Source organism: Ictalurus punctatus, chromosome 6 (assembly GCF_001660625.3).
Source record: "Ictalurus punctatus breed USDA103 chromosome 6, Coco_2.0, whole genome shotgun sequence".
Taxonomy (NCBI): domain Eukaryota; kingdom Metazoa; phylum Chordata; class Actinopteri; order Siluriformes; family Ictaluridae; genus Ictalurus; species Ictalurus punctatus.
The window spans coordinates 1,189,237-1,206,683 of NC_030421.2; the positions used below are offsets into that span (position 1 = coordinate 1,189,237).

Below are 17,447 nucleotides of genomic sequence, written 5' to 3' on the forward strand. Positions count from 1 at the left end.
CAAGGAGCCCCAGGAGTGAACCTGCTGAACGATGTACTGCGAGACCGAAACTGTAAACTGCAAGTCTAATGATTGTGTTTGTAAACAGGTGGAAAAAAGGGAGGAAACACACAGCTGTAGTGACAGGATGGCCGAGCGGTCTAAGGCTCCAGGTTCAGACCTTCTTCCTGGTTAAAGGAGGATTCTGGTCTCTAAATGGAGGTGTGGGTTCAAATCCCATTTCTGACAGGATTTTATTCCTTATAAAAAAAACCATGTGTGAATATTAAATAAATGAAGTTAGGATTTTAAAATGTATTTTGTACGTATGCAGTAAATTAAAGATGAAGACACTCAACACTGGAAAAGTTTAAATGACAGGAGAACTTATTTATATGTAAGGTTCTGAGCTGAGTGTAGTAGTAGTTCAGAATGTAGCTTTCAGATAAATGCTGAAAAATACACACTCACATTTCACCCAGGATTAACAGCATAGCGCTAACAATACAAATACAGTAAAGACACCAGTCTTCAAAGCCTCGGTTTATTTACAATGATTTAAATTCAGGAATAAAAGGAATAGAGATAGAGATCTATGTTTAATCATATTTTTATGATTTTAAATTCATTCTGTGGTTTATTTGTTTCTGGAAGCCCTGAACTGAAAGTTGTGGGGAAATGTACTATGGAGTTATTTGAACTTTATCCCATTATTTTTATTTAATAATTCATTATTTACATTTACATTTATTCACTTAGCGGACGCTTTTATCCAAAGTGACTTACAAATGAGAAAAATACAAGCAAAGCGAAATATCAAGCAGAGAACAATACAAGTAGTGCTACCATACAAGATCCATTAATTGAGTTCCAGAAGAAGCAAAGTGCACAGAGTAGAGGTGAAAGTGCAATTTTTTTTTTTTTTTAATGAGTTTGTTAGGTGTTGATGGAAGAGGTGGGTCTTTAGCTGTTTTTTGAAGATGGAGAGAGATTCTGTGGTCCGGATTGAGGTTGGAAGTTCATTCCACCACTGAGGAACAGTTAGTGTGAAGGTTCTGGAAAGGGACCTTGCGCCACGCTGAGTGGGAACTGCTAAACGTCGGTCGCTAATCGATCGCAGATTGTGTGAGGGAACGAAAGCCTTCAGGAGAGAGCTGTGGTAGGAGGGTGCTGTTCTAGACAAGGTCTTGTAGGTGAGCATCAAGGCCTTGAATTTGATGCGGGCAGCTACAGGAAGCCAGTGGAGTGAGATGAAGAGGGGTGTGACATGGGTTCTCTTGGGCTGGTTGAAGACAAGGCGTGCTGATTCAGAATGCTTTCTGAATCATCTAAAGGGGTTTGATGGAGCTGCTGGGAGGCCTGAATGTAGTGAGTTGCAGTAGTCCAGTTTTGAGATAACAAGAGCCTGGACTAGTATCTGTGCAGCCTGTTCAGTGAGGTAGGGTCTGATTTTCTTGATGTTGTACAGGATGAACCTACAGGACCCTGCAGGTGTTGAGATGTGGTCTGTAAATTTCCACGCAGTAGGTCGTTATTTTCACTTAAAATATTTCAATGAATATCTTGGAATTTCAAGATATATTAATATCCGAGATATCTGATTATTTTGAGTTTTCACATTATTTTGATGTAACTGATAAGGTGAGACGAAATAATTATAGAACACTTTGTTACGCTACCGCCGGCAGAGGGCGCTGCGGCATCGAAGCGCAAAGACTGCTGCTGAGCGCGCGTGCACGAGACTCTTGTGTATGGACACGCGCGGTTCGTTTGTTTTGATTCTCCCTGTGTGCGAGCGTTGGTTGATTTACTCCAGGTGTCTGTGATTTAGTTTAATTCTGTTGGTTATTTAAACCCCTTGTGCTGCTGTGCACTTCGCGCAGTATTAGATCAATATGTTAGAATGTAGTAGCGAATGCGTGTAGCATGCTAGCGGTCTTATTTCCATGTCCTGTTTTGGTGTAATGCCTAGACTCTAGTCCCATGTTTAATCCAGCTAGTCTAGTTCAGTATAGACCGCGTTCCCTGTGTTTTGTTTGCTTGGTTTATTAATAAAGACATTGCTCCTGCGCTTACTTCCTGTTAACCGTCTTGTGTCGTTACACACTTCAAAATAAATTCCACAATGAAGTGTTCAGTGCTTCAGTAAAAACAGACTTTCACAAGGAACATGAATCTTTTCATCAGCAATATTTCATTAATGAATTGGAATAAAACAATATCAGCTCTAACTGATCTGATTCACTCTTACAGAGCACTGAAGTGGGAGGATCTTTACAGGAGATTTATTACAACCAACAGTTATAAATGGCAGCAATTTATCAGTAAATGTGTGTGTGAAAGTATGTATGTGTGTGTTAGTGAGAGGGTCAGAGAACGACAGCTTTCCTCTGTTCCAGTCCAGCTGCACTCTGATCCTCTGGAGCTTCTGTGTTACTGAGAGGAGAGTGGGTGGCTGTGGTGTAGACCATGTTCCATATTTACCACCAGAATACCCCACAAACCAGATTCCACTTCTGGAGAATATATCTCCCTTCCTCTGAGCAGATTCTGTCATCACACCCACAAACCACTCTGTACAGTCTCCTACTTCAACGTCCCAGCAGTGTGTCCCTGAGTTAAAGACCTCAGAACCCAGGATACAGCAACCAACATCAAATCTCTCTGGATTATCAGGAAGCTTCTGTTCCTCATCACTGAGTCTCACACTGGTCAGATCATCAGATACAATGAGGTCAGGATGAGCAGTGTTGGGGTCCAGAGTTACAAGAGCTGAAAACACACACACACACACACACACGATGGAGTTAAACTAACTTAATCTTCTTAATTCTTAATTTAAGAAATGATAACTGTAATTACAATATTAATGAATAAACATATATAACTGGGTGTATTTAAATTACAAATGTGAACAATCTTTATAAGAATTGTAAATCTAAAGCTTTTGTAAGCCGCTGCAACGATCCATTTTTACACTCGCGCTTCAACCACTGAACAGTCTGACGCATCAGAAGCCTTTCAAAATAAAAGTTCCCTAACATTTCATTACATCAGTTCAAAAGGTGTCTAATAATAATAATAATAATAATAATAATAATAATAATAATAATAACAGCAACAATTCCAAAACAAATACAAAAATACAACATCACAATAAAAAACACTTTAGTGTTATTAACAAAAGCACAGAGAGAGAAATAGAAAGACGGAGATTCTTACTGCATTGGACAGCGTCCTGCATCTTCTCCCAGACTCTGAACTTCAGGTTGTCCAGATGTTTTGCCACATGGATCAGTGGTCCTGAAAGCTCCTCTGGATGCTGCAGTGTGCACTGAGCTCTGCAAAAACATTCAGGAGTCAGTGCTGCTGTGGGTTTGGAGTCAGAAACACAGAGAACAAGAGGGACAGGAAGCACATCACTCACCTTCTCACTGTGTCCTTGTAGTTCTGTAAAACAACAAAGCAAATATCAGTGGATCTGATTGACATTTTTACACCACTGAAATGTGACGTTTCTGATGATGGAAAGAAGTTTTACTTTCTCACAGTATAAATACTGACTAATTGATCCTCACTTGTAAGAACGAGACGTCTTCAGCTCTCATCTCCTCTTCTACGCCTCTGATTGTGTCTGAAAGAGATGATATGTCTCTGCTCAGCTTCTCAATCTTCTCCTTCATCATCTGACTCTTCTGCTCCTCTTCCTCTCTCAGTGCAGCTATCCTGGCTGCCTCTTCATCTCGTAGAACCTGGTGAAGCTTCTCAAACTCCTCCTTAATCTGCCACTCTGTGTGTTGGGCCTGAATCTGCAGTGAAGAGGAAATCAAATGAAATAGAACTGATTCTGCAGCGATGCAAAATATCATTCTAATATCAAAGCCATCTTATTGATTCTAACCTTTATATGTTCTGCAGTCTGACTCCAGTTCAGTTTACAGTCTTTAAAGATCTTCAGTTTCTCCTGTAGGGGCTTCAGAGCAGTTTTCAGCTCCTCCTGAAACAAATCAACACACTGCATGGAGACTCTGTGTTTAGTAATAGCTGTATTCTCTCTTACAAGCACTCATTAGAGCTTTTCAAATGCACCAAGTACAGAAGAAACAATGAAAAGTGTAGACTTATAGGATGTGGGTTTATTGGTGTACACTGCTTTAGTCTAACATGGAAGATCTGCTCCTGTTTATACAGGAGACACTTCAGATGCTGAAAATCTGAAGATGATGGAATAGCAGACTCACATTTGTTATTATTTACTAAATTTATCACAAGGCAATTATCATTTATTATTTAATTATTACACTGTGTTTATATTGAACCTGTAGATATTGATATGTAGAATAAACTCTTTTTTACATGTACCTTTTACAGGAACATTTTATTTACCTTACGGTCTGTTAATGCCTCATCAATGGGGCAGAATTGATGGTTGGTGTGTATTTTTGAAGTCTGACACACCAAACACACCGGCTGTTGATCATCCAGACAGAAGAGTTTGAGTTTCTCACTGTGCAGACTGCAGACTGTTTCAGACGCTGATGAAGATCTCTGACTTCTCTCCTGTAAGAAAGTCTCACACAGGTTCTTTAAGGCCAGATTTCTGGGAGGTTCATTCATAGACGACTTCCTCCTACAAACAGGACATTCTCTGGATCCTTTGGTCTCCCAGAACTTTTGCAAACACACTTTACACACACTGTGACTGCAGCGCAGGAGAAGAGGATCCGTGAAGATTTCACAGCACACAGGACAAGAGAAATCCTCCTCTGAAAACTTAGAAGCCATTTTATTTTGCTGCTGTTGTTGTTCTCTCCAGTCCGAATGTTCAGATCCACTTTCACTTTGATCAAAAGTAATCACACCCTGATTTCAGGTTTGTTTAAAGTTAATATACGACTTTGCAGGTCCAGTTAGTAATCACTTCCTTTCACAGAGCTGAAAACGAGACTCAGAATTCTCCATAAACCGAAAATAAAACTAAACTCACCAGAGCAGAACACTGCAAAAGGACTGCAGTCGTCTCGGACTCTGTACTTCCTTAATGGGAGGAGTTTTAGAGAGACAGGATATGACCTGTTCCACTCAATACAGACAGCAGAAACAGCAGATAAAGATCACTTCTGTTTAAATTCTGAATACGAGTTCATTAACAGCACTTGTCTTCTGGACTGAGAATAAAAAGTTTGGAGGGGGAGTGGGGTCTGCAGCTGGAGGGGGAGTGGGGTCTGCAGCTGGAGGGGGGAGTGGGGTCTGCAACCATTGCATCGTTACGAGGTGCCCTGTATATGCCAGTTAATTACTACTCTCTTAAATATTGGCACCCAAGCCCCTGTCCTAGCCAGCTCCATGTGTGATTAATCAGAGCTGTTATGTAGGCTCGGGAGGTAAAGCTAGACTTGATTCCTTTGACTTCCATGATCTCTTGGATCTTTCTTTTCTGATTAAGACAGCCAAATAAGTGACTGTATTTAAGTACTTGTAGCTTCTGTTTGTTAGGGTTTTTGCAGCAAAACCAGAAGAAGTGAGGTAGTTTCAGAAGGCACCGTGTGTGTGATGAGATGTCAGTGTTCTGATTTATCATTACATCTCTCTTAGGCTGCGTTCATGTAATCTTGAAAAGGAAAGCTGTGCAATTCTGTCCAAAGTTCTCAGTTCTAAATCCTCCAGTCTGAGGGAACTGTATCTGAGGGGCAATAACCTGCCAGTTTCAGGAGTGAAGCTGCTCTCTGAGGGACTGCAGAATCCACACTGTACCCTGGAGATACTGCGGTGAGTTCTTTCTCTGTCTCTCTCTCGCTCTCTTTCTGTGTCTGTCTTACATACACCCAGCCACACACACACACACCTCATGACAGCTGAAAGAGCTGGATCTGTATGGCAATAAACAAGGAGACCCAGGAGTGAACCTGCTGAACGATGTACTGCGGGACCGAAACTGTAAACTGGACAGTTCAGAGTGAGTTACTGAATTTCTGTCACTTTATAGACATTTGTAACACAGAGATATTCTATTTTAGTGCAGGTGCAAATCAGCTTTCTTCTATCCCTTTAATCAATGCCACCAGAGACACCACCATAGGAATACCACTGAGCAGCTCTTCTTTGGGTTTGTGGATTGGATCATTTTCAGCCTCTCATTGACACTCACATAGCAGTAGTTCTGTACACTATATGGCCAAAAGTATGTGGCCACCTGACCGTGACACCCATATGTGCTTGTTGGACATCCTATTGCTTTATTTATTTATTGCTTCGCTGTATAGATTTACTTGAACGCTTTGTTTGTGAGCATTTTTCTGGGCTGGTTCGGACGCGCTTTGCTTTGATCGTGTTGCTTAGCAGCACACTTGGGCTGTCTGGTCACGTGACTCGCCTCCTCTGTGTTGCACATCAGCTTTACTTTTGTTTCTGGTGTAATTATTTTGTTTTTCTCTCTTTGTGCTGTCTTTTCTCTTCCTGTTATTTCTCGTTGTTTTAGTGTCTGTTTGTTGTTGTTTTTATTGACTTTAGTTTTTGATGTATTTTTGGCCTGTGTTCTAACCACAGGTAGTGTGAGAGACTAATTGTTAAATTATATTTCAACCCTGTTCTTTCAGGTTTGTTTTCCCACACAATCACTTTACTATTGCTGAGGTGAATGCTATGTCTTATTGTCTCCATGTTATAGTGGCTATATTTTTCATTTTATTTACTTTTAAACATAATTCTGGTTCTGCTTCGGTGCTGTTTAACTGCCTCTATTGCATGTGGTGTCAGTGGGCCTGAGTGTTACACACACCACACCACGCTGTCTGTAATATTTCTGTATGTATGTGTAATATGTATAAAATATATAACTCTTTTTCTGTTTGTTTAGTGTTTGTGTAATTCTGAGTTAACGGGTGTTTTCTTTCTCTCCAGGAGCCGGTGAGTCTTGGTGTGGGACAGGGGAGACCAGCTGCCTTCATTCGGTGGTGTGTTTCCCAGCGTGCTCAGTGTGCAGACAACACCTTCCTCATGCTGAAGGTAGTGTTTGATGGTTTTGGTGTGATTTGAGGTGGGTTTGGATGACCTCCCGAGCTGTAGCTGGCCTGCCTTGTCCCTGCCAAGCCTGGGCCTGGAGACGTGCTTAGTTTTATAATTCTTATTGTGCTTCATGGGAGAGTGATTTTATATTTATTTGTTAAGTTTTAATGATGCTTAAGTGTTATAATAAAACATAATTTTATATTCATACTCGTGTCTCACTCGTGTTCTTTGCCCAGATTGGTAAAACTTGTGTGCCTTTTATTTGGGAGTATTTCCCTGGTTCTCCCCCAGGGTGGCGTAGTTGGATTTACTAAACTTAGATAAACGTTTCCTTCCACCTGGGAATGCCACATAAGTGAATATATATATATATACACTGACACCTGAGGGTACTGAAGCAAAAGTTAGTTGAGGAGGCATTAATGCTGTCAACGATCAGTTTTAGTCTGTACTACTACAAGGTCAATCGTCTCCTTATTGGCCAGTGTAAATGTAACACCGTTACTATTTGCCTTATGTTAATCACCAAATTTGCTAAAAGTAGTTTATGCATGGCAAGCAAAATTAATTCTGTATTGTAATGCTTCAGTTAGTGAGACGGGCAGCGGATATCTATTTTGCAAAAAAAAAAAAAAGTGTTACATTGCGTTAGTTTAGGTGTCTCATTTGCTTGACATAAGTAGATGATAACATTCTCACTGTGTGACGGATTATCTGATATATATCTGTAATATTGTATTGTAGTTAGTGACCTGTTATTCACATAAACAAGCCTAGTTCAGAGTTCTGTCGTAGTATAAGTTAATCCTGCAAATAAATTTCTAAAAGAAATATTTTGGCATTTAATATATTTTTAAATAATATATTTATAATAATTCATTATGATTATCCAAACCATCAGTTGCAACCATACTTATGCCCCAAATCCTTTCTCCGGATACCCTTTCATCACTACAACACAAACAAGTGTGATTTTATTATTTATTCAAAACCGTTGTTTGCCCTTCCTTGAATATCTGAAAATAGAATTCTTTTGTAGTGTACTACTAATAAGCATAAAATGTTCATAAACCGATAATAGATAGCAACAATCCTTCAACAATCCTTCGACTCGCACTCAGCACAGTACTACACATTTCTTAGTTATCCACTCAGGACTTATGGGCTACATCATAATATAAATAGTAATCTGTTGAGGTCGACACATAATTCACTGCTACTGTAATTAAAAATTTCTGATACAAGCCATCCTTTGGCGTAATCCATATGACAATGCAGGCAGTGGAGTTTACAATAAAAGCAAATAAGTGGAACAGTTTTCTTGATGGAAGTCTTCAACTCATTACAGGCAGTTACTGTACATGAATATGACGTCCCTACATAGATAACAGCAGCGTAACCGTAGGTAATGCTGGAGGAAAATCATATCACAAAGAAAGGACTGTTTTTAAAAAGAGGGATTTTATATACAAATAGACTGGAGTGCACAGTCACAACAGTGCGGCGCTAATCATGGAGTGGCGTAAAATGAATATTTATCTATTTAAAATTATTTTAATGTGCTCGTGTTTTGGAGTCTGAGCATTTAATGAATTACACAGGCAGACCCTTTGGCACCTGCAACCGGGGGCAATGTTTCAAGAATGGGAGGTCTTCATTTCATCTAGCCAAGTCTAGATATAGAGAAGAAAAAAAATATATATTATGAATAAAAAAAGCAAGCTAGGTGATGAGCTGAGGCATGGTGCTGAATGTGGCTCCCTCTGAGAGGCAGGAGAGAGAAGCTAGCAGCCAGAGAAACTACACATCCTGAACCGCCATGGCCTCCTTTGGCCACGTGTAGGAGTCCAGCGTAAAGGAGTCGTAGTCAGAGTTGTAGACATGTGACAACACAAAGGCTTCTTTATCCTTGGGCTCAGGATACCAGTTAGCAATATCGTGTTTATAAGCATAATCTACAATCTGAAAGAGAAGCACAAGAGTGGGACATTAAGGGGAAATAAATGTACTGATATCACAAGACATATACTTTACTACTCAAATAACTGTTTTCTTACTTGATCGATTAGTTGTGCCTACGTGTAGTTGTGCCAATTCCTATGTAGGGGAGTAAAGACTAACGTTCCAAGGTGTGAAGTCAGTGCATCTTTTAAAAAATGCTGCATAAGCAACCGAACATGCTTAAGATAAGATAAGATAAGATAAGATGACACTTTATTGATCCCAAGGGGAAATTAAAGGAGATGGCTAAATCCTCTATGCTGTATACATGAGCTGGCAGACTTCTCCAATCAGATGGAGCAGGGAAAGGGGGAGGCCATTTTTCCTACCCAAAGAGCAGGGTCGATTATGTTCTTTTGGATTCCCATTCACTACTGGCCATGGTTTTGTCAGGAATCGGTCAGGGCGTTGCGCCACTGATTAGAACATCGTGAGTTCAAATCCCTGCATCATCAAACTGCTACTGTTGGGCCCTTGAGCAAGGCCTTTAACCCTCAACTGCTCTGTTGTTTCCTCTCTCAGTTATAAGTCACAACGGGTAAAAGAGCAAACTTTAGACCACTGTGCCAGTCCAGCACGCTCATACTTCAATAAAAAAAACTAAAAAAAACTTGGGCAACAGGTTATAACCACATAAGATACAGTGGATATAAAAGGTACACATACCTATAGAAATATGAAACCAAGATAAATCATGTCAGATCTATTTCGACCTTCAATGTGATCTAGCAACCAACAAAATTCAAGTGAAAAACAAATAGCAACATTTTTTGTTGGGGGGGGGAGTAAAAGAAGAGCCATAACCTGGTTTCACAGGTATTAGCACCCTTTTAGAATGAGATGTGATTGTGTTCGGAATTTACCAGTAACATTCAGATTCATATATAAAAGTAACTATTACACACGTGTAATAATGGATGTGCATCATGTAATGAAGTGCACTGAATAATGAACATCAGTGAAGTGATTCTGATTAACACCCCCCCCAAACAAATATCAGCCGTTTCTGTAGGATTGTCTTCGCATCTTCATGGTTTCATCTGATTGCTGAAGCAATGCGCTTACAAAGCATGCACTTGATCTCATTGTCGAACAGTAACGATCAGGAGAGGGGGACAGAAGAATTTCCAAAACATTCGTTGTACCATGTAACACTGTGAAGGCCATCATCAAAAGATGACATTACAGGACAGGACGTCCCTCCAAAATAGATAAAAGGACAAGAAGAAAACTTATCAGGGAGGCTTCCAAGAGACCATTAAATATCTGCAGGAATATCTGGAAAGTAATGGTCACTCCCTGCATGCAACAACAATCTCTCATATTCCTCACATATCTGGGACATGAGAACGGGCTTCTGTCTCGCCACCCTTTCATGATGAAAAAAAAAATCGAAGCTTGCCTAAATTTTGCCAAAAAGTGTTCTGGTCTGATGAGACCAAGGTAGAACTTTTTGGGCATAATTCTAAAAGACATGTTTGGTGCAAAAAGTTGATCTGCCCAATAAACAAGGTGGAAGTATCATGCTATGGGGCTGCTTCTCTTGAGCTGGCACTGGGGCTCTAATCAAGATGGAGTAAATCGAAATACCAATCTATTTTGGCACGAAACCTTCAGGCCTCTGTTAAACAGCTGAAGATGAAGAAAAATGTCATCTTCCAGCATGATGATCCAAGTCAACAATAATATAGCTTCAGAAGAAGATGATCAATGTTTAAAATGGCCCAGTCAGACCCCAGACCTAAATTCTATCACCAACCTGTGGAATGACTTGAAGGGGGCTGTACACAGGAGATCCCCTCACAATTTGGTAGATCTGGTGCGTTTTTGCAAGGAAGAGTGGAATAAAACTGCCAAATCAAATCGGTACTCTAACCCCAAAAAGACAGCGCTAGATTACAAACAAAACACGCTTTAACAAAGTATTAGTTAAGGGGTGTGCAACCAGGTTGTGATTCGTTTTCCCCTTTTCTCCCAAAATGTTTTTATTTAAATTTCACTTAAATTATACTGGCTGCTAGATCATGGTAAACGTGGGAAAATATCCAACACGATTGATCTTGGTTTAATTTCTTACATCGTAAAAACGCGCAGTTTTAAAACAGGGGCGTGTAGACTTTTTATATCCACTGTAACTACATGAGTGCATTCAAATCTCTCCAACGGCATACTATCATTTATAAGCACGCAGATGAACAAACAGCAAAAGGAAACATGCTGGTGTTTAACTGTCATGAAAGTTCCAAGATGACTTCCTGTCACTAACCTTCATGGCGATCTTGAAGGACACTTCTCTGATGGTGCTGAGAGGGGGGTACAATCTGCCTTCAGCCAGATGTTCCTCTGTAACCATGTCAGCTATTGCCTGATACACACATCGAATGTATTCAGTCTACTTTCTTTTCAGAGTGATCTGTCTGATCGTTGTATTTAAAATGCATATTTACCTCTGCTGTGGTGAGGAAAATATCATCAGATATATGACGCACCCTGCAGGCAATGACACCCAGTGCAACTCCAGGGAACACATACGCATTGTTACCCTGGCCTGGGTAGAAAGTGCGTCCATCTGAGAGAGTCACCTTCTTGAAAGGGCTACCGCTGGCAAAAATGCCACGACCCTGACAACAGACAGTTTACACACGTTATATCAGGAAGTGCAATGTTACAAGGAGCAAGCTATCATATCCCGCCATAAAGCATATATCACATGACCAATGTCCCCTTTATCTCGAAAATCAATCAGGCATGTACATTGACTCTAAGGTAGTGTGAGACCTGGGGGGTCTGCACTACCTCTGTGAGTGTGTAACACTGCTCCGCAGTGCACTCTGCTTTACTGGTGGGATTGCTGAGAGCGAATATGATGGGCCGCTCATTGAAGGATGCCATGTCCTTTATAATCTTCTCGGTGAAAGCTCCACTGATGGCAGCAACACCTTCACAAAGAAAATGAAAATACGTTCATTCAGTTACCGAAACACTTTCTTCTCCATAAACCCATGAGTGCATTGCAAATACGGCATTGTAAATGTTATCTTTATGTAAAAAGATGTGATAGGCCTTACATATTCTGTTCACTAAACATTAACCAGTCATGCTCATTTGTCTGAATGCACTACTGTACAGCAGAGTGCATAATTACCAATAATAGCTGTAGGCTTAATGGTCGTCACCACCTCCTCCAGAGTCTTTATTTGAGGATGTTCATGGGCAAACTCTTCCTTCTCATGGTTCAGGTGACCTCTGCCCTGAAAGGCACAAGCCATAAAAGAAGCGCTTGACATGCGCTGTACAGTGCACATAGGACTGACTGATTTCCCTAGAAGTGACATATAATTTGAATCATGTAATTAAATTCTACACCTTAATTTAGTCACCATAAAGACCCATTTCCAGCCATGGTGTAGGAGGCAGCCACATCTTAGCGTAATGATAATATAAGCACGTGTGCAGACTACTCAGAGTGTTACCACACTGTCAGTTACCTTAACAATTAGCCCTTTAGAGTCCACCATCCAGATCTTCTTGACAGCATCAGCATGGGACACTCCTTCCTTAGCCATGGCCATAGTGAGCAGATGAGCAATGCCCAAGGCAGCCTGACCACATGATTAACAATAACCAATCAAAATATAACATATCTAACGTAATTAGATTCAGCTATTTCGAACATAGGTGAATAACAATTTTGAGGTGGTTCAATTCAGAGGGCAAAGTTACATGTGTTCTATAGCTGTGAAAACACAACAGTACCTCTCCTGCTCCTTGAAACACAAAAGTATGATCAGACAGTTTGTTTTTGGTGATCTTCAGAGCAGCTAAAATGCCAGCAACAGCCACCGATGCTGTTCCTGAAAGGGTAATACTTTATTTAGTGATTTTTTTGTTTACACACTGATATCTGAAATGTTCTGCTGTTGAAATCTGGGATTTGAAGCTACCTTGGATGTCATCATTGAAGGTGCAGTAACGGTTGCGGTACTTGTTAAGAATGCGGAAAGCATTGCTGTTGGCGAAATCCTCAAACTGAATCAGACAGTTCATCCCATACCTGCACCACAGACCAGCGTTAATCATTTTCTACGCTATCAGCTTTCACGACTGACACTCTGATAGGCTTGATACTTACTTGTCTGTAACAGCCTGCATGAACTCATCGATAAGGTCATCATATTCTTTTCCTCTTACCCGCTTGTGCTTCAGTCCAATGTACAAGGGATCATTCAAAAGGGTCTGACCAGATCATAGAAGTTATTCCATTAACCAGACACATTCTAGCACATTCTGAGACGTGACAGAGATTATTCTCTTTGATTCAATTTCAGAATTTGTTTGAAATTCATCAGCTGAGGCGGTGCAATGACATTGAAGCTAAAGCTGAATGAATGATATGAACACAAAAGCACTGTGTACCTCATTGTCAGTACCCACATCCAGCAGCACAGGCAGGCACTGCTGAGGGTGCACTCCTCCACAGGCTGTGTAGAGAGCCAGCTTTCCCACTGGAATACCCATTCCATAGCTACCCAGATCTCCAAGCCCCAGGATCCTTTCACCATCAGTTACCACAATGGCCTAATAAAGCACACACACACACACGTAAAATAATTGAAAATGTCCAATCATACCTCTACATGTGGTGTTTCTGTGCTAACACCTTGATGTTCTCTTCTGGCCATGAGTTCAACATGGTGGCTATGTGGCCCTTGTCATGAATGGTAATAAAAAGTCCTCTGGAAGACACAGAAAGAACCGTTATTAGTGAATAATCTCGGTTTAAATGTACTATATGTGTCAGTTCAGACAGAATTATGTTTGTGATGTGTCTAACCGTGGTCTCCTGAATGCCAGGCCATACTGCTGGCAGGCCAGTCCCACAGTGGGAGTGTAAACTATAGGCATGAACTCCTCAATGTCTGAGGTCAACAAACGATAAAAGAGCTTTTCATTCCTGTCCTGCAGGGTCATCAGCAAAATGTATCTGGGAAAAAAGTTTTAAAATAAATAAATAAATAAAAAAGACAAAGGGAAAAACACATTTCCTTTGTGTACAGTAAACAGAACTAAATAGGCGTGTCCAGGTGGAACTCAGGCATCTGCATAATGAATAACTCTCTTAACACACCATTTAAAAAAATCTAAAAAGTAATTACTTGCAGCATTTCCTTTATTTTTATACAAGTGAATCAAATACAACAAGGGAGTGTATTTCGTATTCACGTGTATTTTGTTGAATGGGGAAAATAGAATGAAAATGTGAACCTGCATGCCGTGTGCTGTGAGCTGGTTCAAACAGCTACATTAATTTAATCATTAATCATTTTCACACAGAAAAGCAAAACCATGATGAACAACTCAACCACAGTGTTTTACCTTGTTGCTGAAATGGTGCACAATTTGATTCAATTCAGTTATTTTACAGTTATATTTATGGTTCCTGCAGCGTGAAGGAAACACAAACCAGGAACATCTCCGGAAACTTCACGGTCCTCATTCAGTTCAAAAGATTTGGGAACTTCAGTAGAAACAAACCTGATATTCATTATACTGTTTATGAGATGTTTAGATGCCTTCATGGTGATAAAGGCTCATTCAGAACTATAGGATTGTGCAAACATTACTTGTCAAGGGGGTTGGAACGTGTCTCATAGCTCTTCATGACACGGAGCACCTGGACATCTTGGGAGAGAAAGCATGGAGGCAGAAGGCCATGGATGCCCAGCTGGAGCCTTTCCTCCAGAGTAAACGCCATGCCCTGTGAGCCAAAAACCACAGCACGATGAATCACAACCAAAGCATGTTGCTGCTACAGGACAAAAACCCAATCATCTCATAATCCGCATCATATAAAGTACTCCAACTGCTTTTGGGTCAGTCTCGAAGTCTAGGCAAGCTTCCATAAGCAAAGGAAACACACACCACATGTTGAGTCTATTTATTTCTGCCCAATGGAAATTCTGTCTCACGGTCCCACCCTGTTACACTGCCTACTCACTCACACTCTCACTCACACACACACTCACTCACTCTCTTGCTCTCTCTCTCTCTCTCACTCTATCTCTCTCTCTCTCTCTCTCTCTCTCTCACACTCTCACTCACACACACACTCTCTCTCTTGCTCTCTCTCTCACTCTATCTCCAATGTGGATCGGACTGTCCTTGTTTTTAACTCTTTTTGCCTTTATAAAAAATCCTGCTTCCTCCTTCATAAACAAAATAGTACAAATGAAAGCATTATAAGAGATTAGTTCAAGACCCGCTTGTGAAAAACACTGAGTCATATCCTGCAGCATAACTCCCACTTCTCCATACTGGAGGAAATTCTCCAGGACTCATGAATTAGATCAGTGCTTCAGGGTGCTTTGGCATGTGCATTTTTGAGATCTAATCATGGTCTTATAAGGTCTAAAAACCTACTTCAGACAAACTCTAGGACAACGTGTCTTTTTATTTTCCTCCATGTATTCTTTGAGCACGTAACTATGGCTTTGAGTTTGTACTGGGTGGTTATTATCTAGACTACTCTAACACTAACAAACACCCTCGATAGTTGGTGTTATTTCAGAGCAAGATTCCTTACAGGTTCTCCAAGTACATTTGAATTTACACAGTTGCACCTTTAGTGAGTTGTTCTGTTGGGGGGGGGGGCATCTGCTAAATGACTAAACATTATCATAATATTTACGCCACACAACACTGTATATCCGAATATGGGAATCCGGATGATGTATGCAAATAAAAAGCAATAGTGGTTTTATGCTATTACGTATCATATCATTAAGCTGTCCAGTTTTAGCAGGTCTATGCTATGCAAAGTCTGCTTTCTCTGCTGTAAACACTCATAATAGCGTTGATCAAGCGCATATATTGCACCTTGTCTAGCTGAGCGTCAGTTTACTTAGAAACCTTCTCACATTCTTTGATGTAGAACTGGAAATGACTTTGATCAGAGCATCGGTACCCTGCATGCACAAGCAATGGGGCTCGCATCCTTACATCGCATGCAAGCTAATTACCTTATTGAGGTGGGGGTTCCTTGTGATGTCATAACCCCGCTTTTTGGTCCTGATGCTGCTGGGTTTGGAGCTTGCAGCCGAGTGACACACTCTCTGTGCACCTACCAATGATCTGGTGAGTCCATGACCCGGAGGAAGAGCCGAAGGAGTGCTGTTGGCCAACACGCGGAGGGAGTTGGTGGTCTGTCTGCACAGAGACAGCACACCTTTTCCAGAAAGAGAGTTCATGTTTCCTAAAGAGAGAGCGTGGAAACAATGTGGCCATACATCATCGTCTGACAAAGCACTATGACCAGGGCTGCATCCCAATTGCGTTCTTTTGTACACAACAGTGCACCATGTAGGGGGAGGAGCCATTACTTCATATCCAATGTAGTGCACCTATGTAGGGTGGATGAGCGCATTTACACGACTTCGGCAAGTTCGTCCTTTAGTAATAATAACCACCAGAAACGCAGAGAAAGCGTCTGAGAGTTTATGAAACCAATAAAGGGCGTTGCCTAAATTATAACACACTACAGTATGAGTGCGCCTTTTAAAGAGACCTAATCATTACTACTGTAATAACAGTATTATTATTACTATTATTATTATTATTATTATTATTATTAGTAGTAGTAGTAGTAGTAGTATATCACTTAATATGTAGCGACAGTAGACAAAAGCTACATGAAATGAACTTATACGTTAGAAGTGTAGCGAGACGGCTGTTAGGCTTTTCATTTCTATCTGCTAGAGCTGACTACAAACACACATCCTCAGAAAAATAACACTACCTGAGAAATCCCAGTCGGCTTGCCTTTGATCCTGTGGAACAGCTCAGAAGTGCATGGGATTTCAGACAGAACCTGCTTCCCGTCTGCTGTTGTTTACCGGTGAGGGTGAGGGTGAGGGATGTAGCAGCTCAAACCGCCGATTCAAGCTTGTTTGACATTGACTCTTTCACTTCCTAACGCTCTGATATCTGACCCCGCCCTCTTTCCCCTCAGCTAACCAATCAGCACGGGCGACGTAGGGCGGACCGTCTTTATGTCCAAATAGAATGTTGTGTCTTAAATCGCACACTGGTTTACTAAATAGTCTACAAGAATACTACACATACTTTTGAGTATAGTGATACACCGATTGGAACACAGCCTACTGTATTATTTGTAGTCTTATCTTTCCGAGATGGCTTCTCACTTCAAACTTCTCGGCGATGAAAGGGAAACATGTACACGTTATTTTGTTCAAGCCTCTTCATGAACACACACACACACACACACACACGTATGTATATGTATAATGTGTGTATATATACACACACACGTATGTATATGTATAATGTGTGCATATATATACACTTTTTTTTACAAACAATCATTACAAGATAATTATAATAAAATAAAAGAATTATTTTGTAAATAGAATAATAATTATTCCGTGTAGGACAAACAACAT

General features: G+C 40.6%; 2 protein-coding genes across 2 annotated transcripts; both read right to left on the minus strand.

Annotated features, from left to right (window-relative positions):
• Window positions 1–507: 507 nt before the first annotated feature.
• On the minus strand, window positions 508–5,524 carry LOC108266919 (E3 ubiquitin-protein ligase TRIM35). The gene is made up of 6 exons (XM_053680655.1): window positions 4,366–5,524; window positions 3,881–3,976; window positions 3,558–3,788; window positions 3,407–3,429; window positions 3,202–3,320; window positions 508–2,751 (listed from the first exon to the last, which is right to left on the minus strand). The coding sequence occupies exons 1-6, from the start codon at window positions 4,762–4,764 to the stop codon at window positions 2,207–2,209; spliced, it is 1,413 nt and encodes a 470-aa protein (XP_053536630.1). The 5' UTR covers window positions 4,765–5,524; the 3' UTR covers window positions 508–2,206.
• A 2,430-nt stretch (window positions 5,525–7,954) lies between these two features.
• Window positions 7,955–16,944, minus strand: me3 (malic enzyme 3, NADP(+)-dependent, mitochondrial). The gene is made up of 15 exons (XM_017470697.3): window positions 16,784–16,944; window positions 16,008–16,240; window positions 14,613–14,746; window positions 13,823–13,972; window positions 13,649–13,724; window positions 13,405–13,566; window positions 13,121–13,224; window positions 12,933–13,042; window positions 12,745–12,842; window positions 12,477–12,590; window positions 12,134–12,239; window positions 11,785–11,927; window positions 11,436–11,609; window positions 11,255–11,353; window positions 7,955–8,949 (listed from the first exon to the last, which is right to left on the minus strand). Exons 2-15 carry the CDS (start codon window positions 16,233–16,235, stop codon window positions 8,788–8,790), a joined length of 1,860 nt encoding a protein of 619 aa, XP_017326186.1. The 5' UTR covers window positions 16,236–16,240; window positions 16,784–16,944; the 3' UTR covers window positions 7,955–8,787.
• Window positions 16,945–17,447: the final 503 nt, after the last annotated feature.